Source organism: Camelus bactrianus, chromosome 7, assembly GCF_048773025.1.
Source record: "Camelus bactrianus isolate YW-2024 breed Bactrian camel chromosome 7, ASM4877302v1, whole genome shotgun sequence".
In the NCBI taxonomy this organism is placed as follows: Eukaryota; Metazoa; Chordata; class Mammalia; order Artiodactyla; family Camelidae; genus Camelus; species Camelus bactrianus.
In genome coordinates, this window is record NC_133545.1 from 60561858 (window position 1) to 60584915 (window position 23058).

Consider the following 23058-nt stretch of genomic DNA (forward strand, 5'->3'; position numbering starts at 1 on the left):
AAACACATAATATCACTTTCATCATAATTAATTTATTAATCTACAATAAAAGCATTACTTAAAAAAATTCAACTTGAAAAGACATTATCTGACCACAATGTAATACAACATTAACAAAAGTTATAAATTAAAAACTGTTTCCTCAATTATTCAAGTCAAAGAGAAAACAAACAGTAAAAATTAAAAAAATATGGACTATTTGCAAAATGATGATAACAAGAAGCACATGGAAACTAAAATACATGGCCAAAGGTCTAATCAGGGAGAGTCATAGTTTTAAGTGCTTTTGTGTTTAAACAATAAAGTATTACAATAAATTAAGCATTTGCTGCAAGAATTTAAAATAAGACAAATCAAACATTCCTAAGGATTACAGGATGATGGAATTAATAAAATAATAACGGTAGAAATGACTGAATTAAGTAGGGAAAAACTTCCAGCTTAGTACCACTAACAGACTAACAAAAGCTATTTTCTGCCTCTCCTGAATTCAACTTTGGAGACTCCAAAAGAGAGAAAAAGGAGATGGAATTCAGGTTCTCATTCAATGATTAACAAAAAAGCCTGTGAGAAACTCTTCAGAGACAGAACACGAGTGTTTCCAGATATATTTAGAAAAAATGAGGATCTGAAGCAGGAAAATGTCAGCAACCAGGAATGAGAGACAGAAGGCTATTTAATTTTTAATATTTCACACGTGACCAAGGTAAGCCTGCATCTGTAGGTAAACCAAGGACAATCTATTCCACTGCCCCTAAATTTGGACATCCTGGCCACTAGCTTAAACTTCGGTGCCCTGTGGTAAAGCAGCAACCCCAGAACATTGGTGAATTCACATCAGGGCAGCACTAAAACCCCATTAAGACTTAGAAAGAAGTATAGTTCAGTTGGAATTAATTATTTTTTAAAAGGCATACCTACAAATACATTTAACTAGAACTCCTGAGATACAAAAAACTTGGAGAGGGGAAGAGAGGTAGATGAGAATATGCTGTGGCTACTATTTTGTTAAATGGTAAAGACATAGCTATTGACCTGCTTTCTATACTGCTGGGAGAAAATTTCCTAAGCCTGAATCGAAGTTACTCAAGGGTAAGCTCTAGAAGAACAGAATAAAATTGTATAACTTTTAAGCAGCAGATGAAATTTTGTTGTATTTAATGGCAAATAAGTAAAATGATAAAAAAAAAAAACAAGAAGAAGTATGGAAATTGTAAAATATGAAATAAGGTGGCAGATGTAAGTTCTAATATTAAAGTAAATATAAATGGTGCAAACTCACCAATTAACTGACAAATCCTCCCAGAACAGTATAAAAGTAAGACTTAAGAATAGACTGACTGAAGGAAAGAGATTTGTACAAAAGGATACAGAATGGCTAAAAACAAAGAGATAGAAGAAATAGATGCTGTGAAGCAAACATAAAGCAAAAGAAAGCCAGTGTTGAATTTTTACTATCAGACAAAATAGAATTTAGAGTAAATGCATCCTAAGGAACAAGAGAGATGTTACAATAAATCAAGAAGTTGTAATAATCCTGAACATATATGCAGGTAATAACAAAGATTTAAAATATATAAAACTACAACTGACAGAATTATAGGAAGAAAGGAATAACTGTAGCTTCCCATTTTAACATATGCTTTTCAGAATTAGTATATCAAGCAGACAAAATCTAAACCATGCTACAGAGAAGACATGTGTGTTTGTAATATTAATCTTTTTTATATAAATTTAACACTCACAGAAATTTCATACCCAAGCACAGAATACCTGTGCTTTTTGCATACATGAGGGATACTTAAATACAACTGTTTATGAATTAAGCTACAAAAGAAGTCATGAGAATTCTAAATAGCTACCATATGTTTTCTGAACAGAGTGTGATAAAATTAGAACCTAAAAACAAAAGGAGAGCAAAATTAAGTTGATATGTTTGGAAAGTAAAATACACCACTAAATAATCCTTGTGTTAAAGAGGGAATCCCAAAAGAAGTTTTGGCAGTGGCATTCTAAATGTAAAAAATTGTGACATGTAGCTAAAGCAATATTCAGAAAAAATTATAGCTTTAAATACACTTATCAGAATGCAAAAGTTATCAAAAAAATGTACTAAGTGTAACTGATTAATACCAAAAAAGAAAAAGAAAAGGGGGGAAAATAAAGATATTGGTAGGAAATAATAAAATAAGTATTTTTAATTCAAAAAGAAAAAACAGAAATGAAAGCTAACATGATATATAAAAATTCTAGAAAACACAACTAAGAAAAAATTGAAAATACTCAAGGAAAAGAATAAAAAGGTAACTATAGATATTAAAGACTTCAGTATTTAAAAACTGTATCAAAAAATATAAGTTAATAAATATGAATGCCTAGAGGAAATAAATTTCTTGAGAAATGCGAAATACCAAAATTGGCCCAAGAAAAACTTGAAAACTTGGAAAGAGTAATAGCTATCAAAAAGTATTTAAAATCTTCCTCCACAAAGGTACAGATTTTTTAAGCTGAGTAATAATAAACTTTCAGGGAATAGAGATTTTGATCTTAAGCAAGTCATTAAGTCTCTTTTATAAGTCATTTCTGAAAATCAAAAAATAGACAAAACTTCTTTACTTATATTGGAGCTAATATAACTTTGTGGCAACTCTTGATTAATCCACTCTAGTTAAGATTTCCTATTACTTACAGGTGAACACATATAATAGAGGGGATTATAAAATTTTAGAGAGGGTCAGAAAAGAAGACTTGAATTAAACAGATATATTCCATAAACTCAGATTATGAGTCAATGTGATAAACATGCCAGTTTTCTGCAAGTTAATATACTAGTTTAATGTAATTACAAAAATGCAAATACTTTTTTTCAGGGAATTAAAGTGATTCAAATGTTTTCTTGAACAAGTTGAAAAGTAAAGGAATTTCTGAAGAGAAGAGTTAGAAGGATCTGATTTATTCCACCAATGTTTTATATATATTCTAACAATACTGCACCAAAGAATGAGAAAAGGAACAGAATATGAAGGCCAGGAGCAGTCCAGAGTGTAATGACACAAATACTGTAGGTAATAATGCCACCTCAACCAGACGGAAGGGGTAAATGAGCATTTAATAAAAGTGTTAGCCATCTTGGCAACCACTTAGGAAAATTAAATTAGGTAGCTGGCTTGTATTATACAACAAATTCCAGGATATGCTTGATACCATTCACTCACCAAAGATTTAACTACTAACTGTATACCAAGAACTGTGCAGCCCATGGATACAATATTCAGCAAATACAGAAGAGCTTAGAGTCTAGTAGCTACATAAAATATAAAGATACATAATAGTATAGCAAGTACTTTTACTTGAAATAAGATATTTATGAGAAGCCTCTGTAATACAAGACTTTCTACACAGTCCAAAACAAAATCATCTTCCACTTTCACTCCAGGTTTTGTGCATAATCCTGTGAAAAATATCTAGCACTATACAGTATCTGGGCATGTATGCTAATCACATGAACAAATTGCTTGTACACTGATGGTGACAGAGTACAAGACATAAATGCTGTGACAGAGTGCCACACAGTTGATAAGCAGTGGCAATCTCCTAAAGAAATGAATATGTTCGTATGTTAAATACAAAATAAAGGAGAATAAAAGAATTAGAAGAGAAATGGTGTGGTATTTACCTGCTTTAGAGGTGGTGACAAACTGTCAGTTCTTAAGAGCCAAAATTAAAACAACAGATTTGGTTACTCAGGCTAAAAAGCAATGAGAAATGATATACAGAAAGGGTCCAGATCATGCAGCAGCCTATACCAAGGTCAGCAACCATTTACTGTAAAAGACTAGACAGCAAATAATTTAGGATTTGGAGGCCATATGATCTCTGTGCAACTACTCTACTGCTGTAGCATGAAAGAAGCCACAAACAATAAATAAATGGATGTCCATGGCTATGTGTGAATAAAACTTTATTTACCAAAAAAAAGGGCAGTAGGCCAGATTTGGCCAGTGGGCCATAGTTTGCCAACCCCTGGTCTAGATCATGCAGCTATCTACATAATGGTGTCCCCCTGAAACAATTATTTATGGAGAACTGAGTTCTTGGCTCAATTCAGAAAATGGAGGATATAACCTTCCACATACTATTTCTGCTTTGGGGGGTTCTTTAGCTTCCATAAAAGAATGTGTACCATCCTTCCCGCTCAATTATCTACCAAGGAGTGGAGGTCATACTTAACCTGGCAACACGGAAGAGCTACATAATATGATTCTGCCAGGCTACACAACCTTGTCCTCACTGCCTCAAAGCTGGATTGAGAGTTTTAATATTCAAGGAAGATTTCTTAAAGAACAAACAGTTCATCTACTCTTCTAGATAATATGTATTCTTGGGCCAAATCAGAGCCACAGAGAAACAGGTACCTAGATTACACCACGTCCTCCCACCAGCCACTTCCTGCAGAAGAACTTTCTTTTTCTGAATTGCTCTTTGAAAATATCAGTTAATCCAGAAAGTCTTTTTAAGAAGTGATCCTAAGGCATTGCTACTTCTACTGTAAGGGAACTCTGACCAATAATAATAGTAGACTTCATTGCCACCAAGATGTTTGTATCTGATTTAGAATGAGGAATAATCATAAATCATATGAAAAACCCATGTGTTTTGCCTCAAGGACTCTATGAACTATATAAATGGAAATGGTTCAACGTGACTAATAATAATACATGGAAGAGAAATGGGCACTCTCAACACACTAGGTGACATAAATTTCTATATCACCAAGAAAAGCCATTCTGGTGGCAACGTGGCATTAAGTACAAGTCCCCAGAATATTCACATTTTTTGATCTAATAGTTCCTAAGAGAATTTGTTTCAATATTTACTGCAATATTATTTTTAATAATTTAAAAAGACATGGAAACAAAGGAAATGTTCCAAAACAAGGAATTAAGTAAATTATAAAAGGTCCATAAGATGAAACAATGAATAAGCATTATTTATGGAAAAATATTTGATGACATGGGAAAATCCTAATAATACAATTTTAAGTATCACGACTAGGAATTTAACAGTATATATCATATAATTCCAAATAACATAATATTGGGATAATTAATACTGTCTTGGCATTTATAGAAATCTGTATTTTACAAAACTCTATAATGAACATAAGTTATTTTATTTAATAAAAACTTATTTGAAAAGTACATTCACCTTGACACTGGTTTCACAAATATAAATTTGTCACAGGGAATTAAAAAGGTAAGTCGATATATTAGGCATATTAGGTATAACATCAGAACATACAGAATTGACCTATTTATAATACATCAAAATTGGAAATTATAAATAAAATTAGAAATTAGAAATCTGCAATTATCAACCTTGTTTCTCATGAATAGGAGAATATTTTTTCCAAGTGGTCAAGTCCCTAAGAGACTTGCAACCACAGAACAGTGGTTTTCAAGTCTCCGTACTTTAGGTTTATTGTGGACAGGTTGTAAATAATGACATACTTGTCTTCAACAATGAAGGATGATGCATAAAACAATGAAGAATAAAATGCCTGGGGACCCGCTCATCACTGTTGCTGTTTCACATGCTGGGGTTCTGAGAAGTTAATTTGGAAGAAGAGTCTATGTGGCTGTCTGCATTCGCCCTCTCAGGCTCCCCTGCGTGGGTCAGGTGGGTCAGACGGATGGCATGCTTCAGCAGCAGGAGAGAAGGGTCTTGGTAAATTATCACCCTTGCCCTCAGGCTACAGTTTTTAGCAGTGGCTGCATCTTACAAAGCTGCAGACATTGAATGGCCCTCCTTCAAAAAAGGTAATCTCCCTCCCTCTTTACCCATTAAGCCAAAGGATGGTAACAGCTTCCGGCTACTGCCGGTCCCTGTGTACTGCACCATCCCTTGGTAGTTCTGTTAACTCTGTTCAAAGTTCATTTATTAAACTTTCTTCAATTAAACCACTTGGGTATATCATCTAATTCCTGTTGGAACCTTGTCTATGTTGGGGGAAAAAAAAACAAACCTTAGAAATCACTGCCTTCGAGGAAAGCTTATCACCAGGTCTGGAAACTTTTATCAAATTTTAAAAATAAAACCTCAACTTGTCACGAAAGCTGCACCTTTAAACTACAGCTTGAAATTATGGAAATGACAAGTTATAGACTGTCACTATGACAAATAAGCATTTAAACTAATGATTATGGAATGAGATCTATTTAACTTTTGTCTTGAAATTCAATGAGATTCAAGACAATCTTTTATTAAAAGGATTTCTTTTGAAAAATGATTATTCTTAATATACTTTTCAAACAAAAGCATATGCTTAATTAAATGAAATGGACAGCTATAGAAAAATATTTTGCAGCTTAGCAACCTACCTCTTTGAACTTGTGACTGAGCTTGCTTGTGTCCAGGTCTGATGGGGAAAACATGTCCTCATTCTCAGGCAGCTCAAAGACTTCAATGGCCATGTCACCACCAGGAAGAATAGGTCCTACCTCATCCTCCTCTTCATCTGTGGCATAGTCTCCTGTCTGAAAGGAAGGGGATTTCAGAAATCTAGCTGTCCTTACCCAGGTGGAGGTGGTTTATTTTAAAATATTTTATAAAAGAGAAATAAACTATGACACCAAATGGTAAAAGGGTAAGTAGGCTTTTAAGTCAAGCATGCCTCATGCAGCCAATGTTATAAACAAACGTTAGTTCAAAGATCCAAAGTGACACATTTATGCTGTATTTAAGTGCATTTCTAAAAGTCTAACAGCCTCAGCAGTATCTTTGGTAAAGAAAAGTTATTTTCAATCTAAATATTTGATACTTATGTTGCTAAGAGAAATAAGTAATTCCTTTAAATTCCCACCACCTGTAATGAATAAGTCATCCAATAAGGAGAAGTGGGGAAGGAGGAAGGGGAGATCAAAAGATTCACAGAGTTGGAACGGACCTTAATTAAGCCTTACAAAGGTAGAGGAGATTAATTCTCCTAAGCTTTAGGGTTCAATCAGATCGGCTTTTTTTTTTTTTTTTTGGTAAACTAATGTGGTGGTTAACTAGTGACCTAAAGGTTAAACCGAAGTTTTCCAACATACAGCCAACACAGGTGTACGCTTTGCCTGTACAGTACTACTTTGATAAATCTCAGCATTTTGTCACTGTTAAAAATTTTTTCACCTAAGATTCTAGATTTCCAGTTTTTCTTAAGAAAGCCAAAGATCTGCTGGACATAGGCACATTATGACATAACAACTGGCCAGAGTCAGCAGTGGCTGCCCCTATACGTGGGTCGTGGACTTTCTAATACATGACAGCTTCCTTAACTCCATCATTCTCTGTTGCTAGCTTCATGCCCTCATGATACCCGCAGGCCCCTGTAGGTATCTGAGTTCATGACCCCTGGAATAAATATTCCTCCTCACTCCTCACTTCCTTAACATTATTAGAAAGTAGCTTCTCTCCTGGCAGCATCAGGCTATAACACTGTAACTCAAAGTAATTGTTTGAACTCTATACCTTATGATATAATTTAAAGATACATCACTGATTCACAGGGTTGGAAAACAAAGTTCATTTAATTCATCCCTGTTCTTTCAGGTAGAATTACATTTAATACATAACACAGAGGAATTCATATTGCCTTTAAAAATTTTCATAAATAGTGTACTGGGTGATCTATTCCTTTGATTAAAGAGGCTAAACATCTGGTTGCTACTTTTTCTTTTGGTTCTACACTATATTCTTCTTGCTAAAGCTGAAACTGTATTTCCTTGACTGTTTGCACATGAAGGAAATCCAGTCATTAACCTCAATGCCATAATTCCTAATCTCTGGAAGACCATTACCAAATTGCCAATCCAACTTCTCTTTTTCAAAGTAAAATAATTCTAGTTTCCTCATAGGTCTTATTCTCTGTAATTGTCTCTGTGCCTGGACTCTGACTTCTCTCCAAGTTCTCCACATTTCTCTTAAACTGCGGTGCCCAGAAGTAGACACAATTTCTACTAAGGAATTTGGGGGCCATTGACCGTGATGAACAAAGGATCCTCAGCATCCTCAGACTCTTCTTCCCCACATGGAGACTATTACCATGAAGACTGTGATTCTGGGGGCTTCTGTGTTTAGGAGTGAGCTCAGGATATTTCATACAGAGCAGTGATTTTCCAAACTGGTTATACATTAGTTAGAACTCCCTTTCCCCCCAAATATAATCAGAGATGCCTTGACCAAAAGGGAAAGAGGCAGATGGCCTCCATCTTGATCCTGTATAGCTCCTCAGTACCTGGAACCCTAGGAGTCCTTAGGAACCAGTATGAATATGTCTAAACTGTAAACACCATTCTGAGTGCCTTTGGCACTGGCAGGGGAAGGTAGCTGAACAGTGGGGGCTGGTTGGTTCCAGATCGCTTCCATTTGCTGGTATGATTAGATCCTACAAATCTTAAAAGGACTCTGATTCCAGACTTGGTATATTTTTTTTTGGTGATATTCTGTAAATTAATTCATCTCAAATATATATATATAAATATATATATATTTATAACTAATGGGTACTTTATAAATCCCAGTGATGTTAACAGGAATGTAGCAAGGCTGGCAAGTATACAATCTCAAGACACTTTGCTGAATGTTTCCATTTAGAGATACAAAACTATGTGCTGTTTTTAACTAGCAGCAAAGCCATGCCTTTATTACGAAGGCATATGCCAGGGGTACAAAATTCACTTCTATATCGAATCAATTTGATAATAACATGAATGACAATAAAATCTTAAGGTAAAATCTGATGACAATGTAGCACATTTGAAACGTAAGAGTTGAAACCAATAATTTGATGATTTTCCTTTGCCAGCTTGAAAATAAATACCTCTTCACCATATCTAAGGGAATGAATATAAATATGTGCCTAGGAAGGGGCCTGACATATAATAGGATCTTAAGAAATATTTTTTAAAAATCCAAGAATGGCAACTGCATTTACTTGGTAATATTTATAACCTGCTAAGGAGGTTTTCAGGAACATCAAGAAAATGCACTGCAAAGTCGTTTGCTAAGAAGGTAGTATTCTGTCACAGTTTTTAACACTCCTTATAATGAAAATAGGCTTAGGGTATATACAATATAAGTAATTCTTACTTCTAAGCATAATTCTAGCTTTGTTATCCATTTGAGTTATCAAAACTATCTCCATAAATTTAAGTTATTCAGAATTCTTTTGATTATTTTATTTTTTACTTCTCCAGTCTCTCTCCTTCTCGATACCCAAATTACCTGCAATTCTGCTAAAATTCTTTGTATCTTTCATTTCATCTTTCCATTTAGTAATGTTTTCTCTTTCTAATTAGACTTTAAAGCATCCTGAGGACAATATGTGTCTTTCATTGTCTTAATTCTACTTATTATTTACTGGAGGCTTTGGATAGAGTGTTTAGAAACTTTCTGTTCCATTCTCTCTTGCTGATCTTTTACCATCCCCATCCTAAGTAGGCTTTAGAATAAATGATGCATTTACTACAGACCCTCATAAGTATCCAGAGGTTAAAATTTTACATTTAGTAGATTTAGAATATATGTTCTTCTGATTCTTTTTTCTTGGACATTACTTTGATGGTTAATCTGCAAATAAAATAAATTACATGGAATGATATGTTAGCAGAATTTCATAGGTCTCAAAATTAAATTGGATTGAATCTAACATTCACAGAGGAAGATGGGCAATGTTGTACAAAAAATATTGCTACAACAAAGTATTTCCATTGTTATCTGGATCCTTCTCTTTTTGTCTCTTCATTCTGGAAAGATTCAGTATCTTTCAAGTAAACAGAGACTTTTGAAAGTTCTTTGTCCCAACCTGTAAATACAATTTAAATGAGGCAAGAATAGTTCTTCTAAATAGCCCCCTAAAAAGGGTAAAAAAAAAAAGAATAGTAATTATCTGGTAACTTACTATGTGCCCAACACTGTACATTCCTTAAAAACTGTCTGATACAGGTATTACCATGCCATGGTAATTTGAGGAAACTGAGGCTCAGAGACTGTACCCAGGTCAATTAGACATGTTGCTGAAGCTACACATCCAACATCTTTTAAAGCCCACGCTCTTTTCTCTCTGAGGCTGCTTGCACTATACAGACCTAAAGCTTTGCTGAAAAAAAGATGGAAATACATTCCTTTTATTTTTCACCAACCAAAAACCCTGGTGCATAATCCTGTTGTGTTGAGATTCACCCTCCACTTCTTTGAACATTATCATTCGGTTCTCTTTGAAGACTTGCACCTGCCTGCAGTGAGCTCCAAAGTTTTTGTCCTTTCTTTTCTCTCATGACATGCTCACCCTGGGCAAGTGCACAGAAGTCTCATATAAAACGTTTGGCTTCCAGGTACGCTGACTGATGTTTCATGCACTCTTTCTTACATAAACCAGACCAGTGCATATAATCTATAGAATTAATACAGTGTTTTAAAATGGACGAAAAAGATACTTGCAAGGCAAAATTCCTCTAGGGTTTTATGGTTTGTCTTTTTTACATTTCCTTCTCACATCTAATTTTCTTGAGATACCAGTCTTTACGGATTCTTCATAAAGCATTTTATCTTGTTTTCATAGACACAACATCCTTTATACTCATATTCCATCAGAGCATACAATATTTTATTAAAGTAAATAATTGCAATAATAAGTGCAGCTGACAAGTTCTGCCCTTTCAGGTGGTTCTGCTGGAAGCAGAAGTGTGTAGACAGATTAGAGCCCTGAATATTCAGCAGGGCTGTAGATCTCAGAATGGGTTTGCAGAAGGAACAGACAGTATCTGTCCTGGTGGTGAGTTAAGTGGAGAACAATTAAACAATCATGGTTTTGAAGTCATTTAGGCCTGGGTTCAAGTCCCAGCTCTTGATGGTGGAAAAGTTAGCTTTCAGATCTAAGTTTCAGTTTCCGCATCTATAAAGTAAGGATAAAAATAGTTCCTTAGTATAACAAGGTTGTCATGAGATTAACTTAGATGGTGGCTATAGAGTGTTAACACAAGATCACTGCTGGTACTCAGACTACAACAGCAATATGCTACAGCTTCACCAAATCTGTATCGTGTAACCAGACATTTGCTAACTTTTGGTTTCATAAATATAATATCCTAGAAGACGTTATAAGCAAAATGGTCATTTCTGAAGTAAAACCATTCCTTTCCCTAAACTTGCTCTTCTTGTATTCCCAGTTTTGGAGTAGGTACCAGCTTTTACTGAAGGCCAAGAAAACTTCCAGGCTTCTGTTCTAGCTTTTCGACCCCCCTCCTGCTGCAGTGGTCCAAGATGAGTATCCATCTACTTAGCACATCCTGTGAAGCTGCTGCCTTAAGGCTCTTCTAATCCACTCCTCTATGTTTCCATGACATGCCTTAACATCACTCGTAACACTTGGCTGTTCCTGTATCTGCCTCCTCCCAACAACTTCTTCTCACTCTAAGCTCCTTCAGAGTGCCAGGTATAATCTCTCCCTGTTCTCCCAGTGTGGCCAGCACACTGCTTGGCATATTGTAGGCACTGAACAAATGTTTGCTGAATAAATTAATACAGTTTTAGCCACATCTGCACAGCATAGCAGAGCCTGATTTTCCTGTTAATTCTCAGCTTTCAAGTAAGAAATATAGTGAAGCACAGCTGCAGCTGGGGCCTAAATGACCCTTTTGGGGATTTTCTCTTGTTGTTAGGTTCAACCATTAGCAGTAATTTTTGCTGTAGCAATGTTTGCTCTGGTAAATTCAGGGAAACTAAATGGTGCTAATCATAAAAATAGCCTTAATTATGCAGTTTTTGTTGGAATTTGTTTACTGGAATTGAATTTGGTTATATATATTTTCAGACTCAGTTCTGTGGGAGAATAGAAGAGAGTTGCTTTTTCTCTGGAGGAGAAAGACCTCAAACTAACACTTCAATGTTTAAAATTCCTAAACCTGTGCCAACCATCCAGATGGCTTTCAGCAAAAGCACCCTCTTCTCTTTTTCCATTTTCTATCAGTTGACTTCTGTGTGTCCTGGTTTTGTCACATTAGGCCACTCAGTCTCTTTTGATGTCACCGGGGATATCAGCACCTTCTTCGTAAGGGTGTTGGGAGAATTTCCAGTAGTGATATATTCAACGTATTCATCACTTGCCTAGGATATGCTAAATGACCAGATGACTTTATGACTTTTGACTACATTTATTTTCAACATCCCTGGTTTCTCTGGGACAATGCCACTGAGAGACCAGGGCCCCAGAGGAGAAAAAACAATGTCACAGTTGTAGGATAGCAGACAAGTCATTTAGCTTGTCTCTTCTATGATCTCCTCCTCCTATAAAGTAGTACAAAAGATACCAATCTCCAATAGGGTACTGAGAGGATTCAAAGAAATAAAATATGTAAAACGTCCAGCATGATAGCTGGTCCAAGGTATTCATTTTTCTCATCGTTTATAAAGTCATTTAACATTTTCTTGTTCTCAGAATATTTTCTGATATCTTGCTTCATTCTTACTGTCTAGTCACCAAATCAAGAAACATCTAAACATCTCTATCTAGATTACAGATATGGCCTCTAGTGTTCTCTGCCCTCAGGTCGCTGGTAATACTGCTGACAAATTATTCTTCCTAAAATTCTGATCAGAGAGATTTAAGATTCACCTATAAAATCTTTTATAACAATTCAAACTCACCTTTCACTTCTTAAAATTTTCTAACAATTGAGGTAGACTATTCATAAATTAGAATTTAATTTTACAGAATTTTAAAGCTCCTTAGTTTACGCTCCACCCTTCCTTTTCAAAAGTGTACTCCTCAAAAGCAGAGACTATTTACCACTATGATACGGAGGCTCTAAAATGACCCCTTAAGATCCCTTTTTTCTGGGTAATCATGCTCTCATATAATGTCTTCCCCTTGAATGTGGGCTGGATCTAGAGACTCCCTTCTAATAACTAGAATACAACAAAAGTGATGGGATGTCACTTCTGAGATTTGTTTACAAAAAGACTGTGACTGGCATCTCTTTTGTCCTCTTGTTCTTGAGAAACAAGCCACTATGTTGTATGTGGCCCTATGGAGAGGCTCACATCACAAGGAACTGATGTTTCTGGCCAACAGCCAGCAAGGACCTGAGGCCTGCCAAAAGTCACATGAGGGAGCTTGGAAGTGGATCTTCTGTGTCCTGCCAACAGCTGCGAGTGAGCTTGGAAGCAGATCTTCCCCCAGGTGAGCATTTATATGACTGTAGCTCTGGCTGAAACCTCATTTTCAGCCTAGTGAGAGATCTCAAGTCAGAGGCATCCAGCTAAACTGACCTACAGATATTGTAATGTGTAAATATTTCTTATTATAAGTTGCTAAGTTTTGGTGGTAATTTGTTATACAGCAAGAGACAGGGGTACTGCCATAAGAAATATAAACAAACAGGGAAGTGGCTTTGGAAACAGGCAGTGAATGAAGGCTGGGAAGATTTTGAAGAGTATGCCTTGAACAGACTGTAAATGGAAATCTGGAAGGGGGAATCCTTGTTTGTAGTGGAGAAAGCTTAGTGACATTATCTCCTTCTGTAAGGAGAATGAAATATCCAGAGTGAACTGACTGAACTAGCTAAGCAGATTTCCAAACAGTGTTGAAGGTGCTGCCCGATTTCCTCCTGCTGCTTACAGTAAAATCTGATGAATACAGATCATTTGAGAGGACTGTCAAACAGAAGGGAATGAAGACTTCCTGGTTCTGAAAGTCTTGATTCTCAAATTAAGAAATGGCTTCCAAACAGTATTCAAATTCAGGATTTGCTATGGTCTAAAAATGAAGCAGAGTGTAACCATAAAATCTTTTGTTAAGAATTCTGAGCTTGGGAAACCCAAATTTTTTGTAATGAGCAGTAAGCAAGTCTGTCACCTGCCCTAACGAGAGACACTATCTCTATTTTCCATACCTGGTCACTATACAAATATTATTGAAAAATAATTTGAAACAAAGGCCATTAGTGTCTCTGCTCACAAGACATGCAGAGAAATGAGGGACCCATGGGGGAACTGTCTCTCAACAATATCCACCCTTATTTCTACACGATTTTGGCATCTGAGGAATTTTCCCATGAGTATGACATTCCCTTGACTACACTGATCAGTGTTGCCCAGGGTTGCCAGGACAAATCTATTCAGTCTATCTTTCAGCATATAATTAAAGCTACAGATAAACAACAAGTTCATACTGTATAGCACAGGGAACTATATTTAATATCTTGTAGTAACTTATGGTGAAAAAGAATATGAAAACGAATATACATATGTTCATGTATGACTGAAGCATTATGCTGTACACAGGAAACTGACAACGCTGTAAACAGACCATACTTCAATAAAAAAAATAAACACACACACACCTACTATTACAAGAACTCCAAGCAGCAGAATGAGTCCAACTTGCAGATCAACCATATTCCCTAGGCTTTCAGACCCTACTGGCTAAACAAATTCCATAAACCATCAGAGTCTACCTTAGAAATCCAAGTAGATTTCTCCTTAAGCTACTTTACTGAGTTTTCCACTTTGCCTAAGGTATTAATCTAGGTATAGCATGAAGAATCAGTGGTCACACAGGCTAGGCATTGGACCACAAGGAGAAAATCTGGGGTTAGGGCAATTCTGTCGTTCATAACAACCCTGGCCAACAAGCTGAGGCTGATCTGAATGCCTTCCAGGATTGAGCTGGTGTCACTGATCCCATCACCTAAAGTCCAGAACATTTTGAATCACCTTATCTAATTAAATGAGTCCAAACCTAAGAATAATTGCCTGTAGAATGCATATCAGTCAGTCAGCAACCCCCAGGAAAGCAACCCTAAGTAACCAAGAATAGCTGCATTTTGGAGGGATCACTACTGTCATCTTAGAGCTACATGATCTAATAATTATGGTGTTTCTTTAAATATATGAAGGCCAATTACAACCACCCCTAAGGTGCAGCTACATGAACAGCCCTAAGAGTTTGATCAATTGCCATAATTTGTTTCTACAGTTTGCTATTCCAAACTTTAATCTGTCCGTCTGTAATTTTCCAAGTGACAGACCAAACAGGTCATTGATAACAGCTCAAAAATCAGTAAAAATGTAACAAGGTTCATCAAGGAAAGTACTGGCCAGAGTTATAAGTACGACCTTGAGTTCTGCCCACTGAGCAAGGTGACCATGTCCATTTTGGGGGCTGCAGAGCTGCTGCTAAGGTTGGAAAGCCTAGCAGGCAGAATTGGGCAGCTTAGCTGAACCATCAGTGAAACCAGTCCAGGCATTTAAGAAAATCTCTATGAAACGAAGGCTTCACTGATCTATCTAGAGGCCTTGTTTCAGGAGGTGTAGTAGCAGAGAAAGTTTACCCAAAATAAAAAAACTGCTACTTGTTCACTTAAATCTATGATGCTGCTGGGCCAGCCTAGCAGCTTTCTTGAATCTATCATTTCCATTTGACAAGCAAGATTCGTTGGGCCCTTCCAACCTTATTGGTCAGTGAAAACAAGCTGACCTATGTAACTCAGACTGAGAATATGAGGCCACAGAGTGACAAGGTCTCCACGGGTCAAGCCCTCAGTTTCAGTTTCCATAAGAGCTTAGTGGAAGGTTAATAGCTGCCCCATTCCCCCTTTCTTGGTTGCAGAATCAGGCATGCAGTTTTGTGATGGGAAATGGCCTGAGTATTCTGGTAGCCATTAAGTGTTTAAATAAACTGTGATTCACACTTCTCTTCATGGGACTCTATAATTGTTTGTGCTGGAAGACCTGGGAGAAAACGGGGAGCGTGATCTATATATCCTACTATCATTGCTCTACACGTGGCAGTCTGAATGGGAGAATCTCCACTGGCATGAATGGGACGAAAAAGTGCAGGCATTCAGAACAAATCCACTACAAATTTACCAATGGAAGCCGTAACAGCATTACATTCCATCTGTCCAAAGGGTTCCATTAACCCTTTAAAGGTCATTTTAGCTTCCCTTCCTGCTTCAGACTCTGCCCAAACCACATCAGCTGAATTGGAATATCCTTTCTCACTATGGGATCACGTGACATGGTGATTTATGGAGTCAGTATCCACAGAACCATCAAGTTTGAGTGTTTCCCTCCCAAAGTTTCCCACCATGTTCAAAGGGTTCATATAGCATTTGGTCTCTCTGGAAGACAAAGAGATCCATCTCAGCCTGCCCCTGGTCATCTTTCTCCTTAAAGCAGCTGAGGTCAGGGGAGAGAGAGGGGCCTAGAGGCAAAGAGAAGGTCTGTGCCTATAATAAGGTGCTATAATAATTCATTTCCAACTGTTCAACTGAATTCAGTAACTCAATTTCATGTAATAAGTAATAGTTCATCTTCAGTTTTGAGCAGTGTGCTGGTTACGTTTTAACCAAACTTCCAAAGTCTATGGTCCACCTAAAGCCCGGTATTAGATGAGCCATCACTACTGACACAGCCAGCTCAGCTCTGGGGAGTTTCTGACTCAGCACCTTACCCTTGACTCCTACAACAGGGATTCTCTTCTGGAGTCCAGCTCAATCTGGAGCCCAATCGTAAGTCTGGCTGAACACAAGGGATGGAGAAATTTTCCAAGTAGTGAAGCTGACCGTAAAAACTTATTTAGATTGTTTGGGGACAGTTTCTTATTCTCCAGTGGGTTACCTGTATCAGCATTATAGACCAGTTAGGACCCAAATACTTATCTATGGTTTCCCACAGGAGTTTGTCTATCTGAAAGAAATCTCCCTAACAGGTCCAATATTTCCTCATAGTAGACAAGACTCACTGCAAAAAACTCTGAGACATTTTACTGTGTGAGTGAATCTAAAGTAGGCATGATAAACTACAGGAGGGGTTGAGTCAAAAGGTAGCTCAACTGTTGCTATTTCTTATTAATGAGCATTATGTCCCTTGCCCCATGATCTCCGCAGTGAACCAGCCAAAGTTCTAAGGATTTACCAGGCTTCTGACTATGACAATTACAAATTCCTTCCTTCCAAGCTCAGTGTAGGTATGTAACCCTGCAACTATCTTCTCAATAGGGTCAAGACCTTCCTTTAACCCAGAATAGGTCTTCATACTAGTTAATACTGGGGTATCATGATTTTTTGTGCTGGTACTTCAAGCCACAATTTCCAAAGAATGATGAGAAGAGGGCCAGAGGATACTGGCACAGGTAGGCATGTCAGGAGAGAGACCTACACATGCCTGATTACCTACATCTTTTATAACAGTCAGTAGGTATTACTGTCCTTGCTTGAGATGGAAAGTCTACCTCTACCTTTCAAAACTGTTCACTACATAAACACTTGAACAGGTAGTCCAGAACAAAAGGTAGTCAATGCTTCAGAAATGTGAGAGCCTTGGGAGAATTATTTCCCAATTACTATTTAATGGAAAAAATGTCTAGAAATTCAGCTGACTGATAAAGCCCCTACAATATTATTCAATTTACCTTTTCAAAGACTTTCCAACAATTTTTTCTAATATTCTGCTCTGCAGTTAAACTGGTCTTTTTATTACTTGAGCACACCCAATACTGACCCAGCTTCTTGGTGACAGAAAACAAATAAATAACAACAAATAACTTCTTGCAAATAAAAATTGAAACCACAAATTTCAAATTCATGCTTTTACTTCTATATGTCCTTCATTGCAATGATTCTTTTACACTATGGTTATCTGGCCTTTTGACAGATTGCCTTGGAAATGATTTAAATTCTTTACCGTATATATTTATTGTTTCCACAGCAAAATAGCAAGCTTCTTGGGAGTATAAACGATATTTTTCCATGACTCAACATTCCTAATTCAATTCTTCTTAATAAAAGATAGCTACTTACTGAGACATTAGTGCCATTGTCTTTAAGTCTCTGATAAATATATTCTATAAGAGGAGGGAACCAGTGATCCTTATTTTTCCCACTGAGATCCAGAACTAAACAGTCAACAGGCCAAAGTAGGCCTCTGTAATTCAAATGTCACACTGCAGTTTCAAACTGGCAGCCTTCCTTGAGTTTCATTTTACTTGCCAAGGAAACAATGAAGCACTTATTCTGATGCCAGCAGAACTGTGGGAAGAGACTAAGAGATTTGTATTTCCCTGAATCTTTAATCTGCAGAAGAGAACAACTACACTAACCAAAGTGGCACAAGTTATTATTATTTTAATAATTCTTTAATTATACAACTAATTGAATCTTGGAAAATACGGTATATTCACAGAAAAACTGGCTCATATGATTACAAAAATGCTAACAGATTATCAAACAGAACTAGAAGTTATAGTTACAGAATTTTTAGTAAACAAAAAAGTAAAACAAAAAAACATCATTGATGGTATTTCTATGGATTATCTATGGATTAATAATAAATACAATTTACTTACAATTTCCTTTGAGGGGAAATAATTCTACTCCTTTTCTCATTATGGCTATCTGGTGATTCGTGGCAGCAATTTCATCTTGCAGTGTCTGCAATACCAGGACTCAAAGGTCTTTACATCAGATTTGCTGCTGCCTTTAAACTGGACAACTCCAGCTGTGGCTGTACCTAACCTGTACTACAAACTCCTATAACCACAGGCCATCTACAATGCATATTCTGTTTCAGCAGGTATGAGGCTGAGTGGAGAAATCTGTAATTTTAAAGGAGTACTATGAGATGACACAGACTATCAAATCATTTTCTAAGTCCTTGGAGATCAGGAACCATGTCATATTCATTTTATACCCACATAACTTATATATAAGTAATTGTGCGTGGCAGATTTTAATTTTTCATTAAATACTGAGTTGACATAAAGAGTATTTTTGAAACATACAAAAATTATAATGCATAATGACACAATCACCACCAATGACTAACAATCTAGTTTAAGAAAGGAGCAGTGGTACTACATTTTAATTATAATCCTCTGTGTATGCCTCCTTGATTCCGTTTCAGCCACTTGATCTTCAGAATAATTCTGATGAATTTTATCATTCTTAGTTTTTCTTTAGTTTTACCATATTTTTGTATTACTAAAAATGTATCGAGATTCCACTAATTTTTGTGGATTGCAGAAACAACTTCTGTATATCATTCCACTGTAGGAATAGACTACAATATATTTACCCATTCTCATGGTGACAGAGATGTCAGCTGTATCCAATTCTTTTCTACTACAAGAACAGTATTATACATGTCTTGAACCTCACGTATTTAAGAATTTTACTAAGGTAGTTAGTCAGAAATAGAATTGTTGAGCCAACTTCACTAGATAATGCCGAATTATTTTTCAAAGTGAATAGGCCAATTTATATTTCTGTTGCAGAAAATAAGAGTTCCTTTTTCCACATCCCTATCAAAACTTAAAGTATCCAATTCAAATCAATTTAGTGGGTAGGAAATAGTATTTCATTTGGGTTTTTAGTTTTTATATTTTGACTACTAATATGGTTGGGCATCTTCTCATGTGTTCACTAGTCACTGAAATTTCTTCTCCTATTCAAGCCAATAGCCCAAATGTAGTCTTTCCTCATTGGCTCACAGAAGTACTTTCTACGTAATTCTCTTTCAGTAATTTATTTTTCAAATATTTTCTTATGGATTCTGGTTTGTCTTTATGCTTTCACAAAGCCTTTTTTTTTTTTTTTTGGCTGAACAGAAGTTCTTAATCTTAATGTACTCAATTTTCTCAATCCTTTCCTTTATGGTTTTGCTTTCTTAAGTATAAGAAACCATTTCGTGTATATTTCCCTGTGCTATACAGTATAATCTTGTTTATCTATTCTACAATTTTAAAATCCCAGTCTATCCCTTTCCTACACTGAGGTCATAAAGATACTCTTCTACACTGTCTTCTAAATTTTATAGTTTTGCTTTTCATATTTGAGTAGTTAATTCACCTGGAGTGAACTTTTGAGATGAGGATTGCAATCTCACCATATTTCCTTAATTAAAAAGCCTAATATTTCTCAACTCATCTAGAGTATAATCTACATCACAAATCAAATTTTCATGTATGTGAGGGCCTGTTTCTGAGCTCTCTGACCAATTTGTCCATTCTTTTGCTCCAGGGTCTAAATTGCTACAGTTTAATAATAAATACCTCTTTCTTAAGGCATGAGATGTCATGATTATTTCTGGTGCATTGTTCCTTCATATATATTTTAGCAACAGCTTAACATTTTTTCCATTAAAAAATTCCTTAGAATTATTTCTACTGGACTTGTACCAAATGTATAAATCAACTCAGAGAAAATACTCAATTAAGCAAACTACTGAGTTTTCTAATCCATGAACAAGAGGTTTCTTTGCCTTTTCCATAAGTTTTCTTTAATATATTTCAATAAAATTAATTTTTCTCCACTGAGGTCATGCCTAAATTTGTTAGGCAAGTTCTTGCCTTTACCAAAATAAGTAACTTGTAAATTATATTTTCTCTATGTAGACACATTGCAATAGATGTTATATTTTATGTTAATTTTATATCTAGCTAATTTGCTAAAATCTTATATTATTTCTAATAATTTATCTGTAAGTATGTTTGAGGTTTTTTAAATAGACAGACACATCACCTGTGAATAATAAGAGTTTTATTTCTTCCTTTACAATTTATTTCTTTTATTTCTCCTTCCTGTCTTCCAGGACAACGTCAGATGCAATTAGTAACTGATTTTATAATGTTAAATCATGTTTGCTTTATTGGCTAAACTCAGCTTGGTATCTCTGTTATGTTATTGGTTACAGTTTGCTAGCATTTTGTTAAGGATTTTTTTGCATTATTTTTATAAATAGGATAAGCCTATTCATCTCCTCATTCTTCATTATTTGGTTTTGGTACAAAGGCTGTATACCTCATTACTTCATACATTCACACTCTCAAGGTTTTACTGTATGCCTCGTGTCAGAGCTGTACTACTTCCATTTTTGTCTTCCGAAATATATAATATGCGACTGGAGGGATTTGTTCCAGTTTGGCATAATTGATAAAATCTTGGATCTTATCTTTATTTCCTTTTTTCTTTCTTTCTCCCTTCCCTTCTCCTTTCTTCCCTCTTCTGCTGTTTGTTACCCATGGTGATTTATTTTCCTGTGAGTTTTGTACTCTGAAATTGTAAGCTTCTCCTTCTTGAAACTTTAACTTTCATTTAGGCTTTGACTGCAGCTGAACGCCTCAAGAAAGTATATGCTTTTTTTTCCCTTGTAAAAGACAGCAATAATGATCAGGCTGCTGTGATCATAATTTCTCAGAGAAAAATTTTTTTTCTTCCCTTCCATTCAGCACCAAGGTTTGACAATGGCAATTTCCCATGAGGTCCCTCAGGTGGAAGACTAGGTTTATTTTCACCTTATAGATCAGGGTAGCCCATGGGGCTCTAGCTTTAAGATGGAGTTTGCCAATTAGACAGCCACTTTGGGTGGGCCCTGGGATTTGCCTACCGTAACCTAAAGCAATACCAATTACAGTATAGTCATAATATAGAGAACACTTAGGATAAATATGACATTATGATAGAGATAGGAAAGAAGCCAGACATTAAAAGGTATGTAACTTTATAATTCCATTCAAATGACATTCTAGAATTGAACAAATTATACTGTCAGAAAACAGACTGAATGGTTTTTTTGGGTTCAGAGTGACTGCAAACTTCTATAAGGGAACTATTTTTGAGGTACTGAAAGTGTTCTATATCTTAATTGTGGTTGGTGGTAATTATTCATGAAACTGTTAACCTGAACACATTTGAAATTGGTGCATTTTATTGTATCCAAATTATTTCTCATTAATGTTGATTTTAATATCTGAAATATGGATACACAGTGATAAAATTATCAAATTATACACTTAAGAGCTACACAACGTATTCTATGTCAATAAAATAATTTAAAAAAACCCTTTAGGAAGTTGAATTCTAAAAAACGATTAAGAGTTTTTACTACCACCCTTACTAGCATCAATATCAATTTAAAATTAATGGAGCCCTTATCAGAGCTGGCAAATCTGCATAATAAGGCAGCTTTAGGACAGCAGTCCTTGGTCAGGTCACCATTTAGTTTTTCCTGCTGATGAAAATGTAGTTCTATGACGGAAGGCTATTTTTAAGTTAATATACAATGGGCAGGAAAAGATGGTTATCTATGTATTATTGATCTTGGCATCTAAATTTAGGCCATTTCAACTATTCTGTTTCTATTACATGTTTATTCAGTTATGACTAAAAAGAAATCATGTCAATGTGAGTCACTAGGTTGCTATTTCTAAGGTCCCAAAGGTTTTCAAGAAATGAAATACGCTTTTTTGGGAGGGGGGGTTACATGCAGAAAGAAGATTTTGGTGCAGTGTGATAGAGATAGGGTCTTCTTGTAAATTCACGGTCCCTCAAAACAATTAGAACGTTGTAGCAAAAGCTCACAGTGCTAAACCTCAAAGTGCCAACAGACAAGTATAGCTTATTTTTTCAGTCCTTTCCCTATCTTCACTCTCTAGTCTTACTAGGTCTGACATTTCCTTTACCCTTGTATTCTATGCTAGTCTTCCTTCACTATCTCAGATAATGTTCTAATTTTATTCTTCTCATTTAACTCTACTCTCCAATTTTCATCTTAATATCCTTTGAGTGATTCAATTCAGTTCAATTTCTTGGCTTCTTCTAATCTGCAGTGCTGGGCTCATCCCTATACATATTAAAAATCAACCAGATATTGAAACTTGTCATTGAAGAGATTACAAGCTAGTTGGGGGAAATTTGTGGGTAAATAATGATAGAGATACAAAAGGTACTACTGACTCGGTGAAAAGAAGGGCCCTCAGCCCCGCTGAGAGAGTCCAAGAAGGCTTTGTGGAGGAGAGAGATGACATCTCAACAGAGCCCTGTAAGGTGAACAGGATTAGTGGGCATAAAAGGGCAACCAAGAGTCAGAGGCAATGGCATTCAAGGTAGAAAAAAACAGAAAGAGCAAAGGCATGGGGAACCACAAGATCCCTACAGTTCACTGAAAAGTTAGTCGGATCCTCAGTCCCATCTCTCACTGTACATTTTAGCATTTTATAGCTTTTTGGTAAAAAAT

General features: G+C 35.9%; 1 protein-coding gene across 9 annotated transcripts in view; it reads right to left on the bottom strand.

Annotated features, from left to right (window-relative positions):
- The window catches only part of PPP1R9A (protein phosphatase 1 regulatory subunit 9A), a 261326-nt gene that overhangs the window by 55271 nt on the left and 182997 nt on the right, over positions 1-23058 (bottom strand). For all 9 annotated transcript variants that reach the window (XM_010972537.3, XM_010972521.3, XM_045508665.2 and 6 more), the window contains one exon: positions 6381-6536. In XM_010972537.3, the coding sequence (XP_010970839.1) occupies positions 6381-6536 (156 nt within the window). The remainder of the gene's footprint in view (positions 1-6380; positions 6537-23058) is intronic.